The sequence below is a fragment of the Macaca fascicularis genome, chromosome 3, assembly GCF_037993035.2.
Source record: "Macaca fascicularis isolate 582-1 chromosome 3, T2T-MFA8v1.1".
In the NCBI taxonomy this organism is placed as follows: domain Eukaryota; kingdom Metazoa; phylum Chordata; class Mammalia; order Primates; family Cercopithecidae; genus Macaca; species Macaca fascicularis.
The window spans coordinates 144,604,881-144,629,901 of NC_088377.1; the positions used below are offsets into that span (position 1 = coordinate 144,604,881).

At 41.5% G+C, this 25,021-nt stretch overlaps 2 protein-coding genes across 12 annotated transcripts in view; one reads left to right on the top strand and one right to left on the bottom strand.

Annotated features, from left to right (window-relative positions):
- FBXL13 (F-box and leucine rich repeat protein 13) overlaps nucleotides 1-25,021 on the bottom strand; it is a 272,798-nt gene that overhangs the window by 167,402 nt on the left and 80,375 nt on the right. The window lies entirely within an intron of this gene.
- Nucleotides 371-7,681, top strand: LOC135969768 (transcription factor NF-E4-like). The gene is given in 5 exon segments (XM_065540915.1): nucleotides 371-460; nucleotides 4,980-5,037; nucleotides 5,040-5,223; nucleotides 5,479-5,488; nucleotides 7,359-7,681. Coding segments are annotated over 5 exon segments (657 nt in total). The 3' UTR covers nucleotides 7,674-7,681.

The following is a 25,021-nucleotide window of genomic DNA, read 5'->3' on the forward strand; positions in this document are numbered from 1 at the left end:
ACATAGAAGGCAATCAATACCGTCTGCTGAACTGAACTGCATTCCTTCTAAAGATGTAGGATTCCTCAGAGAAGAAAAAAAAAGGATTCCTGGGAAAGAGCAATAAACACATTTTGGCTTCTACTTCTGGAAATGTGGTAGACCAAAAAACCAGGAAATCCTTCTGGTACAAAACATCAATAAATGCCAAAAGAAACATTTCTTAAAAGCATAATTCAGTTGTCAAGAAAGTAAAACAAATATGCAAGGACCCAATCCTTGTAAACCCAGACTGATAATAAGGTGCTTCACGCTATAGTTACTTGGGAGGGAGGAACAATAAAGATGGTTGCTACTTTTCATAATAAAATGGGTTCAGATTTTACTGGCCATGCAGAGACACAAGACAGTCATCAGGCCTGTACAAAGCTGGTACAGCCATGCTCTGGATAATGATGTTTCAGTCAATGATGGGCTGCATGTATGACAGTGGTCCCCCATAAGATTATAATGGAGCTGAAAATTTTCTATTGTCTAGAGTCATCATAGCCATTGTAATATCATAGCACAATTACTTAATTTTTAAATAAATCTAGTGTAACCTAAGTGTACACTGTTTATAAAGTGTAGTACTCTATCTGTAGTTGTGTACAGTAATATCCTAGGCCTTCACATTCACTCAACACTCACTCATTGACTCACTTAAAACAACTTCTAGTCCTCCATTGATAAGTGCCCTATATAGGTGTGCAGTTTTAATGTTTTTTACCATATTTTTACCATACATTTTATATGTTTAAATACATACTTACCATTGTGCTACAATTGCCTACAATATTTAGTACAGTAACATGCTGTACAGGCCTGTAGTCTAGGAGCAATAGGCTATACCATACAGCCCAGGTGTATACTGGATTATACCATCTAGGTTTGTGTAGCACACTCTATGATGTTCACACAATGACAAAATCACCTAATAACACACTTCTCAAAAGGTATCCCCATCATTAAGCAATGTGTGACTGTAACTGTAACCGAGTCAGAAAAAAAAAAGAAAAAAGAAAAGAGAGAGAGAGAAAAATCCAGGATTACTAAACAGTTAGAAAGAAATCACGCCTGTAATCCTAGCACTTTAGGTGGCCGAGGCAGGAGGATTGCTTGAGGTCAGGAGTTCAAGACCAGCCTGGCCAACATGGTAAAACCCTGTCTCTACTAAAAATACAAAAATTAGTAGGGCATGGTTACACATGTCTGTAATCCCAGCTACTTGGGAGGCTGAGGCAGGAGAACTGCTTGAACCCAGGAGGTGGAGGTTGCAGGGAGCCAAGATTATACCACTGCACTCCAGCCTGGCGACAGAGCGAGACTGTCAGAAAAGGGGAACAGGAGGGGAGGGGAGGGGAGGGGAGGGGAAAGAAATCTACCTATTGGCAAAACAAAAACTAAGGTATCTAGCTTGGTATGAAAAAGATCTCCAGCTAGGCACAGTGGCTCACACCTGTAATTCCAGCACTTTAGGAGGCCGAGGTGCGAGGCTTGCTTGAGCCCAGGAGTTTAAGACCAGGCTGGGCAACATAGTGAAACCCCATTTCAACTAAAAATTTTAAAAAGTAGTCCCTAGTCCCAGCTACTCTAGAGGTTGAGATGGGAGAACTGTTTGAGCCTGGGAGACTGCGGCTGCAGTAAGCCATCATCACGCGACTACACTCCAGCCTGGGCAATAGAGTAAGATGCTATTTCAAATAAAATAAAATAAAATAAAATCTCTCAAAGAATTTGTAACCATATTGACCATTTTTGGTTTGGGTTAAACAGAAATAATAATAAATATTTTTTTTAAATGGATGAAAAAAAGAAAAAAAAGAGTTTATAACCAAAGGCCAGTGATGATGTGTGTTGGGATTTAAATTTTATCATGCCTGGGATCCAATTTGAATTTATTACCTTTGTAACTGGATTTGATATATTAATGTGCAAAGAGGTTCCACTGGTAATAACTCTGGGACATTTGGCAGAAATAAATATTCTCTCTAAAGAGACACAGACACATTCCAGCCAAGCCTTACAGGATACCCACAGATTAAGCCCTCCAAAAACAAGCTCCCAATCAAAAACTGCAAAACATACGAGGAAAAGAAACTCCAACAAGATTCAAAAGAAACCTTTAAAGTGATGAAGACATAAAAAGCAAATAAAACTCTTGAGACAAATGTCAAACAGGACTGGGAAGATCTGTAAAATAACCAAATAAAATTCATGAAAATTAAAAATATAATTATTGAAATTTAAAACTCAGTGGGTGAGTTAAATAGCAGATGCAACTCAGCTGAGAATAGAATCAACAAATGAATATGTACCTGAAGAAATTACACGGGATAAGATATAGGGAGATAAAGAGATGAAAAATATAAAGGATGTTAAGAGACACATTACATAACACGAAAAGGTCCAACATACATCTTTACAGAATTTCCATCTTTACAGAATTTCCAGAAGAGAATAAAGAGAATAAAATCAAAGCAAAATTTAAAAATACCACAGACTAAAATGTTCTAGAACTGATGAAAAGCAATAATTTTCAGATTCAAAAAGCACAAGAAGTTCCAAGCAGGAAAGTGAAAATATACCAATGGCATTATAGAGAAACTGCAAGAGGCACAGGAAAATTTTTCAGGCAGTTGGACAGATTACTTACAAAAGATTGTCATGTAGACAGAACAACATAAGGTGGAAGTCAGCAGAAACTATCAATCTGAGATATCATATGCAAGTCAATTACAACTCAAAAATGAGTATTAAGACATTTTTGGCCAGGCACAGTGGCTCACGCCTGTAATCCCAGCACTTTGGGGAGGCTGAGGCGGGCAGATCACCCGAGGTCGGGAGTTCAAGACCAGCCTGACCAAGATGAAGAAACCCATCTCTACTAAAAATACAAAATTAGACGGGCGTGGTGGCACATGCCTGTAATCCCATCTACTCGGGAGGCTGAGGCAGGAGAATCGCTTGAACCCAGGAGGCGGAGGTTGCGGTTAGCTGAGATCGCACCATTGCACTCTAGCCTAGGCAGTAAGAGTAAAACTCCGTCTCAAAAAAAAAAAAAAAAAAACACCACACACTTTTTTGCCAGGCATGTAGTACACCTGTAGTCCCAGCTACTTGAGAGGCTGAGGCAAGAAGATTACTTAAGCCCAAGAATTGAAGGCCAGCCTGGGTAACATAGCAACACTCTGTCTCTAAAAAATTTAAGGCCAGGTATGGTGGCTGATGCCCGTAATCCCAACACTTTGGAAGGCCAAGGTGGGCGGATCACCTGAGGTCAGAAGTTCGAGACCAGCCTGGCCAACATGGCGAAACCACATCTCTACTAAAAACACAAAAATTATCTGGGTGTGGTGGTAGGCACCTGTAATCCCAGCTACTTGGGAGGCTGAGGCAGGAAAATCGCTTGAAACAGGGAGGCGGAGGTTGCAGTGAGCCAAGATGGTGCCACTGCACTCCAGCCTGGGAGACAGAGTGAGACTCCATCTCAAAAAAAAAAGAAAAAAAAAATTTAAAGACACTTTGAGACACACACTGAGAGTCTGCTTCCAAAGGATCCTTCACAAAGGAATTTCTAAAGAACACTGAAATCAGAAGAAAGGCATGAAATGCAAATAATAACAATGGGCAAAAAATCTAATAAGTATATGGGTAAAACCATTAACTTTATAAAACAGTATCATGATGACTAATGTGGGGGTAGAAAAATAAGATGGAACAAAAACAATAGATAATAATAACACTCTAACACCAGAGAGAGTAATCAAGAGTTAGTGTTCTAAATTTCAATTATTATTCAAGAAGAAACTATAAATATTAATTTACTTTAGGCCTTAATAATAAATGTACACATTAAAAATATTTGAGTAACCAGTAAAATAGTAGAAATAGAATGTTTACCTTCTACAATATGTTAAAAATATTTAAGAGCAACCAGTAAAATTGTAGAAATAGAATGTATACCATCTAAAACATGAAAGTAGAAAAAAGGGGATAGATTTAAATACTCAATGAATAGTACACTACTTGGAAATGGGTGCACTAAAATCTGACTTCACCACTATACCATTCATCAATGTAACCAAAAACCACATCTATCCCAGAAGCTATTGAAATTTCTTTAAATGTTTTTATTTTTTAAAAGTCAACAAATAAAGTCAGGAAAGGGGAAAAATAAAACATATAAAAAAGATAATAAATAGTATAAAATGAAAGGATAAAAATGAATCCAAGTATATCAATAATCGTAACAAATTTAACAAAATGCATTGGTTAGAAGACAGAAATATTTTATTCCTAAAATGCTTTTTGCTTTAATGTTTTTCCCCCAATATTAATGTAGCTATCTATTTTCTTTTATTAGTTTTATTTTTAATTGACAAATAATAATTAAAATGTATTTATGGGTAAAATGTGATGTTTTGATTTACGTTTATAGTGTGGAATGAGTAAATCAGGTCAATAATTAACAAATCACCACTTCACATAATTATCATTTTTGTGTGTGAAGAAAACATTTAAAATCTGCTCTTCCAGGCACGGAAAGACAAATTCTGCATGATTTCACTTATATGTGACATTTTAAAATGTTGGACTTACGGAAGTAGGGAGTAAAATGATGGTTATCAGTCTTCCTTTCATTTGTGTTCATTTTATTTTTGAAAGATTCTCCCCAGGGCCCAAAAGTTTGAAGGAATGAGTGACTCCTCCCTTCTCAGGCCCAGTCCCAAGGCGCAAGGTCACTTGTGCCAGCAGCGTGAGTCAGCAAGATAGCAGAAGGAGGAAGAGAGCCGGCCAGAAGACACCTACACCCAAAGATGGAGAAAGAGGCCATCTGGGTACCACATAGCAGTTAAGTTAGACTGGGACACTTCCTGTTTACAGAAGACTGTAAAACCCCTGCCCTGTATTCATTTTGGTGCTAACACCATTTTAGGCCTCAGCCCACCTGCACCCAGGTGCTCATTAAAACAACATGTTGCTCCACACCGCCTCCTGTTGTCTGTTGGCATGCTCTCAGAGTCTGAATGGATACAAGAACCTTTTATCTGGTGCTGAAACCCGGGAGCGGCGCCAGTTCACGTCCCCAGGGGACCTACCCCTCCACCCCAGAAAGCAGGCCACAGCAGCCGGACAAAGGATGCTCCTCAGCCTCCAGTCGCTTCTCTGTGCATGCACATCGGTCACTGATCTCATCTACCGGTAAGTTTCCCGGGAGCCCGGTTAACAGGGAAAAATCCACATGGCCTCTCTTGGTTTCTCCAGTCCAAAAATCCAGCGTTGGTCCAAGAAGGCTCCGATGTGTGCCAGGCACTCGCTTATCATCTGGTCTTAGGGTGACGCCTCTAAGCCATTTTATCCCTTTCCGGGAATGAAAAAGGCAGTGGTGACGATCACTCCTTTTATCGTCTCCCTCCAGCCGTCCAGGATGGTCTCCTTTTTCCCTGTTCTCCAGAGCCTACCCTCCGTTATGGGAAACTCCCCATCCTCCATTCCAAAAAACAGCCTTCTAGGCTGCCTCATAAAATACCTGTGTAAAAAAAAAAAAAAAAAAAAAACCTGTGAACCTGGCCAGGTGTGGTGGTTCATGCCTGTAATCCCAGCACTTTGGTAGGCTGAGGTGGGCAGATCACGAGGTCAGGAGATCAAGACCATCCTGGCTAACAGTGAAACCCCATCTCTACTAAAAATGCCAAAAATTAGCCGGGCATGGTGGCAGGCACCTGTAGTCCCAGCTACTCGGGAGGCTGAGGCAGGAGAATGGCGTGAACCAGGGAGGCGGAGCTTGCAGTGAGCCAAGATCACGTCACTGCACTCCAGCCTGGGTGACAGGGTGACAGTTCGTTTGAAAAAAAAAAAAAACCCTGCAAACCTTAGGCCTCAGGCAAGATATCCACCCTAAGCGCCTTGTCTTTTTTTGCAATTCAGACTGGCCACTATTAATATGAATTGGATAATGGGTCCAAATTGCCCGCAAATGGAACATTTGACTTTACAATTTTAACTGACTTAAGCAATTATTGCTGACGACTGGAGAAATGGGGAATAATTCCTTTTGTCCAACCCTTTTTGCACTCAGATCACAACCCGACCTCTGTAATTCTTGCTCACCTATTCAAATCCTCCATTCTCGCCACCCAGATCGCCTTTCTCCTCTCAACCCTACCTCTTTCTCCTCATTAGATCCAGCAGACTGCTGTCCACCCCTCCCAGCCCCTACCTCTCCCTCTCAACTGTCTTCTTTAATCCCCCAAGCCTCCTCTTTATCTTCTCAGCCGCAATCTTCTCAGCCCTCATCTTCCCAGATGCCATCTTCCCAGTCAGCAGTATCACCACTTCTTTTCCTACACCGTCCTCTCCTCAGGACAACTCTACCATGGCCTGTACTCATTCTCCTTCCTCACTGCCTTCTCCTGAAGCTTGTAAACCCATCCTGCCACCTTATGCTCCTATCTATCCTCCACTGCCTATCAGCTTAATCCCCCTTCCCCCTTCAAACCCTCAGCAGGAACCACTTCCAGGTTCTTCCTTCTCTCCCACCCACACTAGCTCAGGCGCCATCTTTGGCCCATGCCCCACCCTTACTTCAGCACCTGTGCTAGAGTGCCCCCTTCAGGAATTAGCAGGAACTGAAGGTATTGTTAAAGTTTATGTTCCCTTCTCCCTCAGTGATCTCACTCAAATTAACAAAAGGGTTCATTTCCAGAAGACCCTCTCTCTTATATTAGAGTTTCAGTACCTCACCCAGTCTTATGAACTAACTTGGCATGACCTCTAAATTATCCTCTCTTCCACCCTCACCCCAGAAGACTGGGGCTATATCTGGACCCTAGCTCAGGCACACGCTGATACAATTCATCACCAAGCTCCTGCCCAGCCTACTGGCACAAAGGCAGTCCCCAACCAGGATCCCCACTGTGATTATCAAGACAGGGCCTCTGGACGCTGCTGTTGAGACCACATGATTGTGTGCCTCCTTGCAGGACTCAAAAAGGCTGCCCATAAAGTGGTAAACTATGAAAAACTTTCAGAAATCACCCAAGGTCCTGATGAAAACCCAGCCCTCTTTCTCTCTCATTTAACTGAAGCCATGAGAAAACATACCAGCCTAGACCTAGTCAGCCCAGAAGGAACCTCTATTTTAAACCTTCAGTTCATCTCCCAATCCATTCCCAATATTCGGCGCAAGCTTCAGAAACTTGACGACGGCCCTCAAACCCCACAACGAGACCTTCTTAATTTAGCCTTCAAAGTCTTTAACAATCCTGATGAGGAAAGTAAAAGGCAAAAACAGGCAGGGTTCCAAATGCTTGCCTCCGCCATTAGGGGCTCTGCAGGCTCATGGGGCCGCAGCTCCACAGAGAAGCCTCCTAGCAATCCATCTCCACCTGACGCCTGTTTCAAGTGTGGCAATGAAGGCCAGTGGCCCACACAATGCCCAAACCCAGGTAAGCCCACCAGGCCATGCCCCCTCTGTGGAGGACCCCGCTGGAAGTTGGACTGTGAGCGGTCCCTGCAAAGACTGCCCCCATCCCTTCCTGAGCCAGCCAAAACCTCCCACTCAGATCTCATCAGCCTTGCCGCTGAAGACTGACGGTGCCTTGGAATGGACGCCCCAGCAACTACCATCACTTCATCCGAGTCAAGGGTAACCCCGATGGTGGCAGGTAGGCCAGTATGTTTTTCAAATTAATAATTAATACTGGGGCAACCTAATTTTTCAGGACCCACCCAGTCCTCCCAAGTCTCTCTTGTAGGAATTGATGAACAAGCCTCCAAACCGTGAGCAAGCCCCTCCACTTTTCTGCTCCCTGCACACCTTTTCCTTCACTCACCCTTTCTTAGTCCTACCCTCATGCCCAACTCTGCTCCAAGGCATCCTTTAAAAACTCCATACTGCTCTCCACTTACGTTACTCATAGTACCCAATGCCATCAATCCAGACCCCTCCGGGGCTTCTTTCTTCTATTCCAACCTCCCACCTGTTCTAGACCTAAAGCATGCTTTTTTCACAATTCCTTTACACTCTGATTCCCAAAACCTCTTTGCCTTTATGTGGGAAAACCCCAACACCCACGGAGTCCCTGCGTATGATCACTTAAACAGAGAAAAACGATCCTTAAAGGTAGGAGGAAGCCAAAGATGGCAAGAGCACGAGTGGCCTCCACAATGGATCATCAAATACTATGGTCCTGCCACTTGGGAGGAGGATGGTTCATGGGGTTATCACACTCCCATATATATGCTAAATAGAATAATTAGACTACAGGCTGTTCTAAAGATAATCACTAACCAAACCGTCTCAACCCTGGAAATGCTTGCACAACAACAAAAACAAATGTGCGTGGCAATTTATCAAAACAGGCTAACACTAGACTACTTATTAGCAGAAGAGGGTGGGGTCTGTGGTAACTTTAATATCTCCAATTGTTGTCTTAACATAGACGATAACACAAAAGCAGTTCTAGAAATTGCTTCAAACATCAGAAAAGTAGCCCATGTACCAGTCTAAACCTGGAAAGGATGGGATCCAGCAAACCTTCTAGGAGAGTGGTTCTCTAATTTAGAAGGATTTAAAATGCTGGTAAGGACAGTAATCTTCATCACCGGGCTCCTCCTGTTTCTTCCCTGTGTTATCCCACTGATAATAAAAGCCATTACAACTCTTGTTGAAACTACAGTTGACTGCCAGAAAATCCAGACAATGCTCCTGCTACAATTACAAGATGGATACCACCCCGTCTCTCAAGAATACCCAGAAAATTAAGGTTTTCTTTTTCCAAGGTGACCAGGCCACCCCCTATGTCATGCCTGAAGTAGTTATGGAGAAAGTCATCCCTTTTCCCTTTTTTCTATAACCAAATAGAAAGGAATGAAGGACTCTCCCCAGAGCCTGAAAACTTGAAGGAATGAATAACTCCTTCCTTCTCAGGCCCAGTCTCAAGGCACAAGGCCACTTGTGCCAGCAGCGTGAGTCAGCAAGATAGCAGAAGCAGGAAGACAGCCAGCCAGAAGACACCTACCCTGGCCAGAAGACACATACCCCTGAAGATTGAGAAAGAAGCCATCCGGGTACCACATAGCAGTTACATCAGACTGGGACACTTCCTGTTTACAGAAGACTATAAAACCCCTGCCCCGTACTCATTTGGTGCTGACGCCATTTTAGGCCTCAGCCTGCCTGTACCCAGGCGCTCATTAAAACAGCATGTTGCTCCACACCGCCTCATGTTGTCTGTTGGCACACTCTTGGGGTTTGAACCGATACAAGAACCCTTCAGTTTTGTATTATATTTTAGTTGGATTTTTAAAGTTTATCTCACAAAGAGGGTGACAACATAATAATTAAAGGTAGCAATTCACTAGAGATTATAGCAATCCTAACTACGCAGGCAGCTAACAACAAAGCTACAAAGTGATAAGGAGAATCTGACAAATCCACAATTATAATGAAAGATAATATTAAAACTATCTCAATACTTGATAGATCAATGCAAGGAAATAAATCTTGGATTTCTCAGTGCACCTGTAAAAAGCACTAGCCTCCAGAGGCATGGAACTCTACATGATATAAATATAGGTAATTTTACCCTTCACTTACTTTACAAACATTTTACTTTCTGCATACTATTGAAATTAAATCTGTAGTTATTTGTAGACAAACAGTTATTTGTCTGACAAAAAGTTAATTGCTCTGATCCAAAAGAATAACAAAATTCTCTTACCTCCCCAAGAACGTCAAATGGTCACAGCCTGGATTAGTCAAGATCCCAAGGTGTCAGGAAGATCCCTAATTTACATTTCAAGAAGAAATGGGTCCCAGGGCCTTGGAGACACGTCTAGGTCATAAAAGCTGGAGATGCTAGGGCTTACCTGGCCCTTGGAGAGATGCATTCTAAGAAATATTGCCTCTCTCTTTACTTATAAATATCTCTGTGATTGTATTAGGTCTACCCAGGTGATCCAGGATAATCTCCTCATTTCAAAATTCTTGACTTAATCAAATCTGAGAAGACTCTTTTGTCATGTAAGGTAACATACTCACAGGTTCTGAGGACTGGGATGTGGACATCTTTGTAGGGGGTGGGGTAATGTTCTACCTATCATATTATATGAAGGAATAATAAATACTAAATTTAAGACAGCAATTACCTCTGAGGGAGAAAAGAGAATGCAGTCATGGAGGCTTTAATTGTATGTTACATTTTATTTCTTAAGCTGGGTGGTGAGTGTACAGTTGCTCATTAAATTTCTTTGCATGCCTGAAATATTTTATTGAATAATCTCACTTTTTAATAAAAATACCTAGGAATAAATTTAACTAATTTAACTAGAGAGATGAAAGACTAGTATACTGAAAATTACAAAACATTGCTGTAAAAAAGTTTTTAAAAGCCTAAATAAATGGAAAGACATCCCATGTTCATGGATAGAAAGACATAACAATGATAACAGAAATTGAATTAGAATTTAAAATCTGCCTCTGAATAAACACCAAACAGACATGGGCCAAGAGTTTTTGAGTATTCTATCAAATATCCAAAGAACAGACCCTACAAACAATAAAAATACTAAAGATGTCAATACTATCTAAAGTGATCTATAGATTCAATGTAATCCCTATAAAAATGTCAAAGGCTCTTTTTGCAAAAATGAAAAAACTGACCCTCAAATTCACAGTAAGGGCAAGGAGTCCCAAGTAACCAAAACAATTTTGAAAAAGAACAAAGTTGGAGGACTCACATTTCCTGATTTGAAAACTTACTACAAATCTATAGTGAGCAAATTATCAAGGTACAGGATAGACATACAGACCAATGGAATAGGGCTGACAGACCAGAAATAAATCCATACATCATGGCCAACTGATTTTCAATAAGGGTGGTAAAACATTCAATGGGGGAAAGAAAAGTCTTTTAAATAAATGGGACTGGGACAACTGGATATCCAAATGTAAAAGAATGAATTTGGACCCTCTACCTCACACCACATAGCAAAATGAACTCAAAATGAGATCAATGACCTAACTATAAGAGCTAAAACCGGCTGGGCCTGGTGGCTCACGCCTATAATCCCAGCACTTTGCAAGGCCAAGGCGGGCGGATCACAAGGTCAGGAGATTGAGTCCATCCTGGCTAACACGGTGAAAACCCATCTCTACTAAAAATACAAAAAATTAGCCGGGCGTGGTGGCGGGGGCCTGTAGTCCCAGCTACTTGGGAGGGTGAGGCAGGAGAATGGCATGAACCCAGGAGGCGGAGCTTGCAGTGAGCCTAGATCGTGCCACTGCACTCCAGCCTGGATGACAGAGCAAGATTCCATCTCAAAAAAAAAAGCTAAAACCATAAACTCTTAGGAAAAAAATAGGGATAAATAAATCTTCATGACCCTGGGTTTAACAAAGAATATGACACCAAAAGCTTGAGCAACAAAGGAAAAAATTAATAAGAGTTCATCAAAATGAAAACCTTTTGTGTGTCAAAGAACATGATAAAGAAAGTAAAGACTTCAGTTTTTGCCTGTATGTACTGGGGAGGGCAAGAAAAATGCCAGCAATTAAATCAGTTGTTGAAATGGCCAACAAGCCTTGGAAAGGTATTATGGTGGATCAGGTGGCCTGAAAGCTATACTTGTAGTTTTGTACCTGTACTGTACTTGTAGTATATTTTTGAAGAGAGAGGAAGTATTATAATTAGTCCTACGTTCAGAGACGTAAAAGCAACTAGAAAAGAGAAGTGGCAGCACAGAAAAGCAGTAGAAATATAGAACCAATTTTCTGAGCATACAGAGAAAGAACAAATGGCTTGTTTAAAAAGGTCCATTTTAATATTCTTCCTTTTTATACTGGTAGATATTTCGAGTTCAAAAAATCTGGCTCCGAATTTCCTAAAATTTTTACTTATTTGATCTGTTCCCCTGTATGTACCCATATTCCACTGCCTGCACATCTTTCCTGTGCAAATTCCCCCCTTACCCACCTCTTTTTCTGACCTTCCACACAGGCCAGTCTCTCATCCCACAGGCCAGGAGTCCGAAACTTCTTCTCAAAGAAAACATACTTTCTCTAGAAGATAGTATTCTAAAGAGCATTCCCCTATTGTCTTAGTCCATTTGAGCTGCTAAAATTGAATACTACAGACTGAGTAACTTATAAACGAGAGGATTTTATTTCTCACAGTTCTAGTGGCTGGAGGCCTAAGATAAAGTCTCCAGCAGATTCAGTGTCTGGTGAGAGCCCACTTCCTGGTTTATATACAGTCATGTCACTGTGTCCACACATGGCAGTAGGACCAAGGAGAATTTGGGATCTCTTTTATAAGGGCACTAATCCCATTCATGAGAGTTTTGCCCTCATGGCTTAATCAATTCCAAAGACATCACCTGCAAATACCATCACACTGGGGATTAGGTTCAACGTCTGAGTTTTGGAGTACATAAACATTCACTCTATAGCAACTATGTTTCCCAAATTCCATTAAAAACCAAAATATTATTTTGACTATACAGGTCCATATGGGTCCAACCCATGGTAGTTACAGCCCAGCATTCAAACACTGGATCCCAGGCACATCTAGACACACTCTTCTTTTCCTCCACTGTGGAGTAGCAGTCCCACTTCTCCTTGATAGTCAGGGTCAGTTACTCCACCCAACACAGTAATTTCCTTCTTTGCCTGTTGATTCAGGGGCATGAGGAGTTCAAAGTGGTTGGGTAGCAGTCTTAACTTTTAGTTCAATAACTATCATTGTGTCCTGGTGTAAACATTCCTCCTTTTTGAGCCAAAACCTCTAGGCTAGCAGCATAAGCTTATGGAAACAGAAAGCAAAAGTTTTGCTAGTGGGTTACTAGGTGTAATAGTGAGTGTGCCATTCCCATTTCCAACCTTTGATTCCTAGACCCAAGAATCTTGACTATGGGAGGGAAAGTATCATATATTGGACTGTGATTCAGAGTATATACAGATTCCTGGAGAACTTTGCCCCAGCCTTGCAAGGTACTCCTCCATCGTTGGGACTGGAATTGAGTCTTCCAAAGGCCACTTCACCATCCTATCAAACCAGCTACTTTAGAGTAGTGGTAAAAACTACAGTGTATGGCTGGGCGTGGTGGCTCAAGCCTGTAATCCCAGCACTTTGGGAGGCCGAGGCAGGCAGATCACAAGGTCAGGAGATCAAGACCATCCTGGCTAACACGGTGAAACCCCGTCTCCACTAAAACTACAAAAATTAGCCGGGCGTGGTGGCGGGCGCCTGTAGTCCAGCTACTTGGGAGGCTGAGGCAGGAGAATGGTGTGAACCCAGGAGGCGGAGTGCAGTGAGCCAAGACCATGTCACTGCACTCCAGCCTGGGCAACAGAGCGAGACTCCGTCTCAAAAAAAAAACAAAAAACAAGAAACAAAGCTACAGTGTAACTGTGTTCACTGTAAAAGCAGTGAATTCCAGGAGCATGGACCCATTGAGGCATTTCTTTTGCTGTGAAGTTTTATAAATGGGAGTTCCTCTGCACAAGCTCTCTTGCCTACCACCATGTAAGATGTCCCTTTGCTATTCCTTCATTTGCAACCACGATTGTGAGGCCTCCCCAGCCATGTGTAATTGTGAGTCCATTAAACCTCTTTCCTTTATAAATTACCCACCCAGTCTCAGGTATGTCTTTATTAGCAGCATGAGAACAGACTAATACAAGCTTTAAAGCCCTTTCTAACTCCTTGTGCCAAAATATAAATGCAGAATCTCTGTTTAGAGAACTCATATGAATAAACTCAGCCTCTTCCAACTTTATCTTCTTTCTACCATTATCCCATACCCTCATTATCCATTTCCACATATTTTTCAGATTTCTGTCTCTATAATTAGAAAACTCAAGTAGTTGTTTTGGAGTGTAATGCACTTTCTCATGGGTCACATATTGTCCCACATCTTCAAGGGCCTGCTGGGACTTGAGTCTAATTATGAGACTAGAAGCAAAGAGGGGTGGTAGGGGTGAGTTCTCAGAAAAATCAGTATTGTGTTGCTTGGCAATTGCCTCAGTGGAGTACATTACAATTTCCTCATGCAATGTAGCATTAACCACCTTCTGAGGTGGAGAAGCCACTAGCACTGGGAGTGGGGAGGCCACTTTCACTAGGAGTAAGATTGCATCTTCCACTAGCAAAGAAGACTCACCAGAACTTAGAGGCTCGATGTCCCCAGTTTCATTAAGGTCTTCCCACAAGTCCCCATTCCAACTTACAGAAAACCATTTTGGTTTTTTTTTGGGGGGACGGGGGGTGGGGTTTCATTCTGTCACCCAGGCTGGAGTGCAGTGGTGTGATATCAGCTCACAGAAACCCCCACTTCCCAGGTTCAAGCAATTCTCTTGCCTCAGCCTCCCGAGTAGCTGGGATTGTAAGTGCCCACCACAATGCCCAGCTAATTTTTGTATTTTTAGTAGAGATGGGGTTTCACCATGTTGGCCAGGGCTGGTCTTAAACTCCTGACCTCAAGTGATCTGCGTGCCTTGGCCTGCCAAAGTGCTAGGATTACAGGTGGGAATCACCACACCCAGTCAGAAACCCATTCTTTCCCAGTCAATGCCTTCACTTTAACAGAGTATAAAAGTGGGTCACAGGATGAGACAAGATAACTGTAAAACTGGGTCACAGGATGAGATTCTGCATTTGATTTTCAGGACTCTCAGCCCTGTGGCTAAAGGAGATAAGACTCTCCCTCAGGGCACATGTGGAAGCTTTCAAGTCATTTATGCAGTACTTGAGATGGAAATTTGCATTCCTGAGTATTGAAAAGAACTTTCAATACTTTGTTCATGACATTAGGAGCAACAAGCCAACCTAATTATATTCATTTGATTTCCAGAAATGTTTGAGAGTATCATATGCACAATTACCAGCTCCTTGCTTCTTATAAGTGGTTGACTGGGAACATCCAATGGAGATATGTGGCATATCTCTATTGCCAGATAACACCATGAAACATCAGTGCACTTTTTAGCACTGAAAAAAGAGTCATTTGCATCTTTAAATCTGATAACATTAGAAAGCCAATTCTAGGAACCCAAAAACCAATTCTAAAAACTCATCCTTAAAATTCTGTTCCTATAGACCCACCCTTGGTACCAAAATCTGTATTAGTCTGGGTTCTCCAGAGAAAAAGAACCAAGAAGATATATATAACTATCTATGTATCTATCTATCTATCTATCTACCTATCTATTTATCTACATATCTATTCATCCATCCATTAGATATATATTGAGAGAGAAAGATAATTACTTTAAGGAATTGGCTCATACAAGAATGAAGGCCAAGAAGTCCAATACCTTCTGCTGGCACACTGAAGACCCCAGAGAGCTGGTGGTATAGTTCCAGTACAAATCTGAGTCCAAAGGCAAGAGAAGATTGATGTTGCAGATCAAAGGCAGTTCATTCATTCTTGGGGCTTATGAGACATTTTATTTATTACAACTACTTAATTGATTTTTTTTCAATGCTCTACTTTCAATAAGAAGGGAAAGAAGATTACAATTGTATGGAGATAGAAAGGGGATTGACATTTGTTGTGCACTTCTGTGTGTTAGGCATTTTATTTTAATTCTTAGAATAACCCCGCTATGTGCCAATTATTATCTTAATTTAAAGATGGGGGAATCTAACTGCATACCTTTTTTCTAGTTCTATCTGGGCTAGGGTTGACACATTAAATACAGGATGCCCAATTAAATTTGTATTTCTGATAAAGAACAAATAAATTTTTTGTATTAGTATATGCCACATATTGCACAGGACATACTTGCACTAAAAAAATAACAACTTTAACTTAAATTCAAATTTAACTGGGCATCCTTTCTTTTTATTTGCTAATTCTGGCAACCCTACCCTTGACTGAGGTCCTGCATTGCTTGTGCTCATCTCTCTCTCCTTTATCCCTGCAGACAGACCTTCACTCCTGACACCTGATCACCCAGTCTCTGATCACCTGCCTGTCACTAAGATGTGTTGACGGCTTCATATACACGCCACTGTGTTCTACCTATCTGCAGGATTCCCACCAGTTTAGAATTCTTTTATGCTCACCACCTGGCTGGCATGCATCTGGGGTGGAACTTCTAAACTATAGTCAAATTCTCTGTAGACCATGCCCTAGCACATCCAGCTATGTGAAAGTCTGCACTTCACACTATCCAGAACCCACACCACCCTGGTGGCTATGCTCCTGAGCAAGCTTCTAACCAGCAAACAAACCACTCCACATTCCACACAATATAAGATATTGTGGGAAGGTACAAACTGTGGATAGAAAACTAACCAACAACCCACAGAGGCATGTTACAACTCAGGGGCAGCAGGAAGATTCCCCAAAAGGGAGAATAGATGGGATTTGTGTTCAACATTTTTTTCTACATAGATAAAGCTATATTCATGTTTATGAAATCAGTGAATTCCATAAAGCTGGAAGACATAGCTAACTCACTGAATATTGGAATCAGAACCAAAATCAACAAGATGAAATTGAACAGGAATAACAGAAACGGTTATGCTAGAGTTGAGATTAGCAGTGACACAAGGCAGAACATCCAGTCAGCAGTTCAGATAAAGACCTCAGAGTTTTTGTTCAACACAAACTCAAGGACGGGCATTATCATGTACTGGGGGAAAAAAACAACATTTAGATTCAAACAAACCCAATCTCAAATGCCAATTTCACCACTAAATTGCTATGACCCAAGCCTTTGTCTCATAAAATGGGCATATTCACTCATAAAATGGATGAGTGTGAACAAGATAACACACGTTGAGCATGTGTGAACAGTGCCTAGAATGCATGGGAGATACTCAGTAATCCACACCCCACATCCCTGGAACCTGGCACAATGCCCCCCTGCCATCAATACATTTAGTAGGAGACATCATAGCACTTTGCAAATAATCTATTGAAATATTCATTTTTGCCTATTCTCTTTACTTTAGGATGCCAGAAGAAATGGGAAGACATTAAGGTTTATGTGCCAATATTTGAGTCCTTTCATGGCATTTACATGGCAGAGCCAAAAGCAGAAGTTGCCAACCATCAGAAGCCAAACCAGCCCCACAAAATACCTAGCCTTCAAGAGAGAAATTGGGCCAATCTATGAAAAATGTTGCTGGTGTGTGGGGATGGGGAGGTTGGAAAGTTGCTGAGACTTAGGGAAGGAATGGAGGCTCATGACAGATACTTGTGCCACATTCCCATGTAGACCTTCCTAAAATGTGGCAGGCCATCTAATGGGCACCATCAGAAAGTCATGGCAACTGATGATCAAAAGATCTGCCTTGAGGGCCATGGTCCCTGTGCCCAAGCTGGGCTCAGAAACCATGGTGTCTCCCGCCTACAACAGACTGTGTCGATTTAGGCAGTGAGCATAGCCACGGCTGCCCATGTGGATGTGGACTCCAGTCCAGCTCTCTTCATGGGTGCTTTGGCTGTAAGACACCTCTAAGACTCCTGCACAACCAAGCAGCAGGGGCACAAGGATATTAGAACTGAATGTGATGATTGAGATTGAATTTACTGGTTAAATCGGTGGGGACATGCAGCAGATGGGCCTATTGTAAAGGAATAAATATAACATTTATTTTCATCCAAATACTAGGGAGTATTTTTTTTTTTTGTATGCTTTGTCAGAGATCAGTTGGTTGTAACTATTTGGCTTCATTTCTGTTTATCACACCATAATTCACAACTGCAAAGATATCAACCAAATTAGGTGCCCATCAATTAATGAGTAAAGAAAATGTGATATATATGTGTGTGTGTGTGTGTGTGTGTGTGTGTGTGTGTGTGTGTGTGTATATCCATATATATCTAAATGTGATCAACACACACACACACATACATACACACCATGGAATACAACTAAGTCATAAAAAATAATGTCTTTTGCAGCAATTTGGATGGAACTGGAGGCCATTATTCTAAGTGAAATAACTCAGGAAGGGAAAACCAAATACTGTATGTTCTCACTTATAAGTGGGAGCTAAGCTACGGGTATTCAAAGGCATACAGAGTGGTATAATGGACACTGGAGACTCTGAAAGGGAGAAGGCAAGAGAGGGGTGAGGAATAAAAAAATGTACTGTATACTGTGTACAATGTATAGTATTCAGGTGACAGTTACCCTAAAATTACAGATTTCACCAGTATATAATTCATCCATATAACCAAAAACCACTTGTACCCCTAAAGGTATTGAAATTTAAAAGTTGTAAATAAAAATCCCACATACATTAGGGAGTATAATTCACACTCTCTATGAAGTAAAAAGGGCTTATACAGTAGACCAAATTCAACGATACCACTGTGATTTAACCTAATTCCCCAAGCATCATTTATTTCATTTGCAAAATAGAAGAAAAAAAAAAAACCTACCTCACAAAGATATGGGGAGGATTACATGAGATAACTAATAGCAAAAATCCAAGCATAGTTCTCAGGGTAGTGTGGATGCATTTTATACAAATTTGAATTTGGTGAATTTAAAATAGTGAAATAGAAACATAAGCCTTACTCTGTGGCAAAACTGGAAATAATGTGAAATCCCATTTTATATTTATTCCTAAATGAAAATGCATCTTGAGTGGGTATCATACACTAATCACTAATGGGATGTGGATAACTTTTTTTTTTTTTTTTTTTGAGACGGAGTCTCGCTCTGTCGCCCAGGCTGGAGTGCAGTGGCCGGATCTCGGCTCACTGCAAGCTCCGCCTCCCGGGTTTACGCCATTCTCCTGCCTCAGCCTCCCGAGTAGCTGGGACTACAGGCGCCCGCTACCTCGCCCGGCTAGTTTTTTGTATTTTTTAGTAGAGACGGGGTTTCACTGTGTTAGCCAGGATGATCTCGATCTCCTGACCTCCTGATCCGCCCGTCTCGGCCTCCCAAAGTGCTGGGATTACAGGCTTGAGCCACCACGCCCGGCCCGTGGATAACTTTTTTAAAAGGAGAAGTCTAGGATGATTCCCACAATTCTAATTTGGATGACAAGTGATGACACCATTTACCAAGAAAGCAATACAGAAATACAGAGGGGTGGGGAGTAGTCCCACAAGAGAGGTGGCGAATTGATGGCTTCAAGCTGAACATGCTAGGAGCTAGGTGCTGTGAAATATTCCAGTGGAGTTACCCAGCAGGCATTGTTAAATGACCTGGGTCTTAGAAGAGAGAGATGGCTAGAGATACACAGATTTGGCAATCCTGAGTAAACAGCATATAACTATAATCTAAAGCATGTATTTGCAATCACCCAGGAAGTGAAGACGGAATGAGAAGAACAGAGAAACAATGACAGAGTCCTTACAAACACTATCATACAAGAAGGCAATGAGGATACGTTATCCTAAAAGAATCCTAAAATAAGTGATCAAAAAGGTGGACAGAAAACCAAGTGGGAGTACTGTCACTGAGGATGAGTTTCCAGAGAGAATTAATGCTGAAGAGGCTATTGCAGGTCAGTGGTGAGTCTAGCTAGCACTGCTTCAATAAGGGGTAAAGATAGGCTCAGGAACGTCCACTTTAATGTGTGGGGATGATACCTGCACTGAATGCTGCACTAATCAGACCACACTTGTAATATTTTTTCTACCTGCAGATACTGCTGAGTATGAAGAACTAATTGGAGAAGGAAGCCACTGTATAGGAGATGCAGAGCAGCAGCAAAAATGGTAATGAAAATAGAAGATAAATTAGAAAATTTGGAAAAACCCAAACAGATCAGCCATATTGAAGGGAAAAAGAAAAACAAAACAAAGCGGGAGAGGGCAGAAATGCAGAATGGTGTACATTCTTTTAACCCCAAGAATGAATGTAGCCAAGAACACAGTGGGGACTTAGGAGTCTCAGCAGAGAGCATTCTCTGCTCCCTACTGCTCGGACAAAGGACTCCTTCATGATGCAGAACCATAACTGGTGTAGAGTCTTAAATGACCTGGGTATCTCTACGTGGGAGAAAGTGTTTTCCATGTAAAAGGATTAACTTGAACCTGGGTGTTCAAGGGACATCCTAGGCTGCTTGTTCCACTGATTCTGATCTGACTGTGTTAAGTAATAAATCATGTGGTTACATATTCACATTATCCTGTGTAGTTTTCTCTCACATTGCTTAAAGAGAAACCCCAGACACAATAATGAGGGAACTCAGTATCAGGGTATAAAGAGATCCAGGCAAGCTATAACCTGGAGAGCTCCTTGCCCTTCAGAAGGTGGGACCACTCAGAATCAGGGAGAAAACATGACCCAGCCCACTTTATGAGGAAGCTAGAAACAGAGAATTCTTAGAAGGCAGCAGCCAAGAGAGTGGCAGGGATGGGGACAGGGAAGGCTGAGACTAGAAACTCACAGAGGAACAAACAATTGAGTAAACTGGAAACAAGTACTCACAAAAGCACTAGAAAATAAAATGAAAGCTATGCATGAATAACTGACAAATTTGATCTTCCTTGTGAATGCAGAAGAAGGAATAGAAACAAAAGATGATGGGGAGGCCGCTTTCTCTGCTTTGATCTGAAGGACAACTTTCTAATTATCTAATCTTTCCCAAGACAGACCAGAAAGAGTCGCAAAGTCAACAGACTCTCCAGCACAGAAAGTACTAGACCAAATGCTGGATAAACATTACTGTTAATAGAGATGTTTCATTGCCTTGGCCTCACATCTCTACCTAGAAACACCTTAGAAACACTCTGGGCCTCTCTCTCTCTACCCCTCATATCTTCCCAGGAAAAAAGGAGGAGTGTTTGGGAGAAAGAACTAGGCTTACAATTCAGCTCCTGCTCCACCCTGCCTTGACCTGAATGCAAGATGCATGCATCCTGGTCTGCTCTCAGCAGCACAGGGAGGCCTGCAGTTGTTCAGCTGTGCAGTGACTGAGGGGCGAGTCTATCTGATTCAGGAAAGAAGGAATGAAGTAGTATACTTTGTCACTGAGCTTAAGTCATAGTCTCCTATCAGCTGTGTCAAATAATATGTCCATTTCCATCTGTCTATTTCTCAATTGGTTCCAAACTCAGAAACGGAAGAGGGTGCCCTCTAAAACCTCAAGAACATCTGTGAGGAATATTTTCCTGGAAAAGAGTTTGGATCATATCACTCTAAAATTGCTGTATATGTAGAATTGCTGTATATGTAGAAAGTGACTCTTACTTTTCAGATACTTCTAGGACCTTCTAACTTAATGCCTCATTGACATTTCAAATTCGGTGAATCTAAAATTAAGTTTCTCTTTCCCCAAAACCAGTTCATTCTCCCAACATTACTGCACATCATAAGTAGCACTGGCTTCACATTCATCAAGATTTAAAAGGTTAAAGTTGTCAAATAATAGGTAAATTGGAAATGTCCTTATCATTATTCCAAATCAATGCCAACACCAGAGAGTAGTGGGTGAAAGCCTAGCTGTGACTGCCATGACCTAGTGAGAATGTAGGGCAAAGAGAGAGAGCCAAAGTCAACATCTGGAGGTACAGACTAGGGCCAACATCTGGATGTGAGGAAAGAGCAAGAAACCTATCCTGAGGATAGAGAAATAATTCCCAGAGAAAAGAAACAGGAAATGTCATGCCACAGAAGCCCAGAATCAAATGCTACTGAAAAAGCAAGACAAGAAGGGATCATAGGCAATCAGATTTGATGATTAAGAAATTCTTGGGACCTTGATGAGACCAAGTTTGTAATAGTGGAGCTGAAAAGAAAACATCATTTTTCATTCGATCATTCAACCAACATTTATTGAGCATCTAGAAAGTGTGAATTCAAAGCAGGTAAGTCACTGTCCCTGTCCTCAAGGCACATATAGTCCAAGAAGAAAACACAAAATAGGCCATTATAAGAGAGTAAAAAGTATCTAGGGAGGGACTCTGGGAACAGAGAGGAAGGGTAACTAACGAAGACAGAGAGAGGACAGAGGATCAAGGGTAGCCTTCCTGGAAGAGATGACATCTGAACTCAGCCTAAGCAGGACTGAGTAGGACAAGGAAGAAGAGAAGAGAGCCTACAAAGAGAGCAAGTGATGGGTGAAGGCATATGGCCAGAGAGGATGCCTTGCAGTTGGGTAACAGAGAGTGACTCCACGTGGCTACAGCCAAGGGCTCCTCTGGAGCAATGATGTAGAATGAAGCTGAGATGTACTGGGGGTTAGAACCGGAAATACCTCATGCAGCATGTTAAAGCCAACAGAGTTCAAGAGAGATTTTAACCAGGAAGTGACACGAATAAATGTGATCTGAGAAAGACAACTCTGGTGGACAAATGAAAAATAAGTCAGGTGGTCAAAGTCAAGAGTCAAGAGTAGATGCTAGAAGACAAATTCAGAAGCTTTGAATTCGATAGTAATGTCTCTAATAGACAATGAGTGCCAGAGAGAATGGAGAGAAGAAAGAAAGTGAAATTACGTGCTAAAAAGAAAAAAAATGCAGTAGGGGGTAAAAGAGAGAAGTCAAAGATATTTCCAAATTCTGGCCAAGTCAACTGAGTAGATGATGTTGCCATTCACTGAGAAACAGGATACAAGAGAGAGGGTTGGACAGGATATAGGGAAAAAGGAAGGTTGGAGGAAGAAAATGATGAGTTCTGTTTTGGTAATGATGAATTGGCTTGTGCCTTTGGAATACCCAGGTAGAGACTGTTTAAAACAGTTTTTGAGTGTCGCAGTGGGCAGGTGGGAGGTAGTGTCAAGAAGTCTGCCAACACATAACAGGAGAAAAACAGAATACTTAAGAGAGAAGCAGCATTGAGAAATGATTTATAGGAAAGGAGTGAGTCAAACACATTTTTATATATGAAGGAATAAATCAATAGAAAAAAAGAAATTTAAGATAATAGGGCCAGGGAAGGCATGGGAAAGAGCAAGCTGGCAGTTCTGTCCTGTTTAATGTTACCTTGTAGTGCAATAAAAGGAGGGTTGTCTTCGGAACATAAAACACGGACTCTTGAGTTAATTGATAAATGGCTTCAGTGCAAATCACGAGCCACCTGAAACAGATGGTAAACTGCTAAAATAAATTAGGCTCCACCAACCATTCCAATGGAACATTGTATGGTATGGAAAGAAAAATACTTAGCAAGACAGGAAGCATGAGTCAGGAATAAGTGGCGGGCAGTGTGAGTCATGCCTGTGAGATCAATAAAGAAGCTGGCTCTGCTCCTGACTGCATTATTTCTGAGCCTCCTACCCTCCAGTCACCCAGTCTCAATGCTGCCCTATCAGCCTCCTCACTCACTCTTTCACTCCACATACTGTGGGTCCCAGAATTCTGTTAATGCTTTGGTTCTCACATAGGTCCTTTCTTTTTATTTCCCACTGATAACATCCCAGTGCTCTTACAGAAATCCGTCTACCTCCAGACTTCATCCAACCCCCTTGACCCACCCAGGGAAGGGGGAGGGTGAAGGAAAAACAGCAAAGGGGGAAAAAGAACAGCTTTTTAAGTCTGCCATCATGTTACTGGCTTGCATGGTCCCTCATTGCCTACTGGTTAAAACCCATCTCCTAAGTGGATACTCAAGGCCTCAACAACACAGACACAACCCACCTTTCCAAAAACATCTTGTTACTCCCAATTTAAATTCTCTATCATCTCCTTTTTACAAATGAGACAATTTAGAAACAAAAAGATTAAGCAGCATGCCCAGCCACAGCTGTCACACAGCTAATGACAGAAGTGACTACCCAGACTCCAGGGCACATTCTCTCCATTTCCATGTGGCTGCCTCTTACTGTGGTGTAGTTTCTGGTCTTTCATATGCTAGATCATTTTTCAAGGGTGGTCCTGCTAAAATTAATAGAACTGCTTCTGCAATTTAAAAGTCATGAAAACTTTAGATCAAAATCACTTGTAAACTTTTTTCCCTTTTTGGGAGGGGGATGGGGTCTCACTCTGTAACTCAGGCTGGAGTACAGTGGCACGGTCACAGCTCACTGCAGCCTCAACCTCCCAAGACTTAAGCAATCCTCCCACCTCAGCCTCTTGAGTAGCTGGGACTACAAGACATATGTCACCACGTCTGGTTAATTTTTGTATTTTTCATAGAGACAGGGTTTTGTCATGTTGCCAGGTTTGTCTCGAACTTCTGGACCCAAGCGATCCACCTGCCTCCGCCTCCCAAAGTGTTGGGATTACAGGCATGAGCCACCACGCCCAGCCTGTAAACACTTTAACAGAGACAGCGATGAAGACTAAAGTGATGAAAGTGAGGTCTATGGGTAGAGCATGTTCCACCAAAAATAAACTGTTCCCAAAGTGACTTCTAGATGTTTTGTTTCATTTGCTTTTTCACCCACACAACTTGAGCCAACATCTGCATAGTTCCTTGATAGAGCAATGTGGTTGTGGAACCTTTCCTTATCTGAAGTTCACACAGTACATAGCTATGAAACCTGGAACCACTGTCTGCATTGGTGAAATAAGGTCAGACTGACCCCTGAGGTTATCAAAACACAGATCTGAAAAGTCACTGAAAATATTCTTTTGTTTTACAAGTAATTCCAAGTAATTTAATCAAACAGGCCTGAACCATCTGGCTCTTTTACAACATGGTACTAGTTTTAATAGCTATCCAGGTTTCTTTTCTTCCCCAAGTGAGAAAATGAGTCATCAACACAGTAAAATCTGAAGGTGATTTTATAACCGTTTGCAAGTCCACATGACACAAATCTTTTACAAACAAGAAGTCATAGTTGTTTAAAATGAAGACAACCCTAAAGCAATACTTACATTATTAAGACAACTGCATTACTTAACTATATTATTTAGAGTTTCCAAATTCATCAGCATAAGGCTTTTCTTTGTGTTGCTTGCCAAACTACACAGAAGGAAAAACAAAAAAAAAAAACTTGTACTTTCACGGAAAGCAGTCTTTGCCAACCCTCCCACTAGCTCTAAGTTTGGCCAACAGTTTGACTGATAGTGTATGAGCCCTACCATCTGCTAACTAAGCAGCATTTCCTAACGGGTAAATGATACTAAGAAAAAT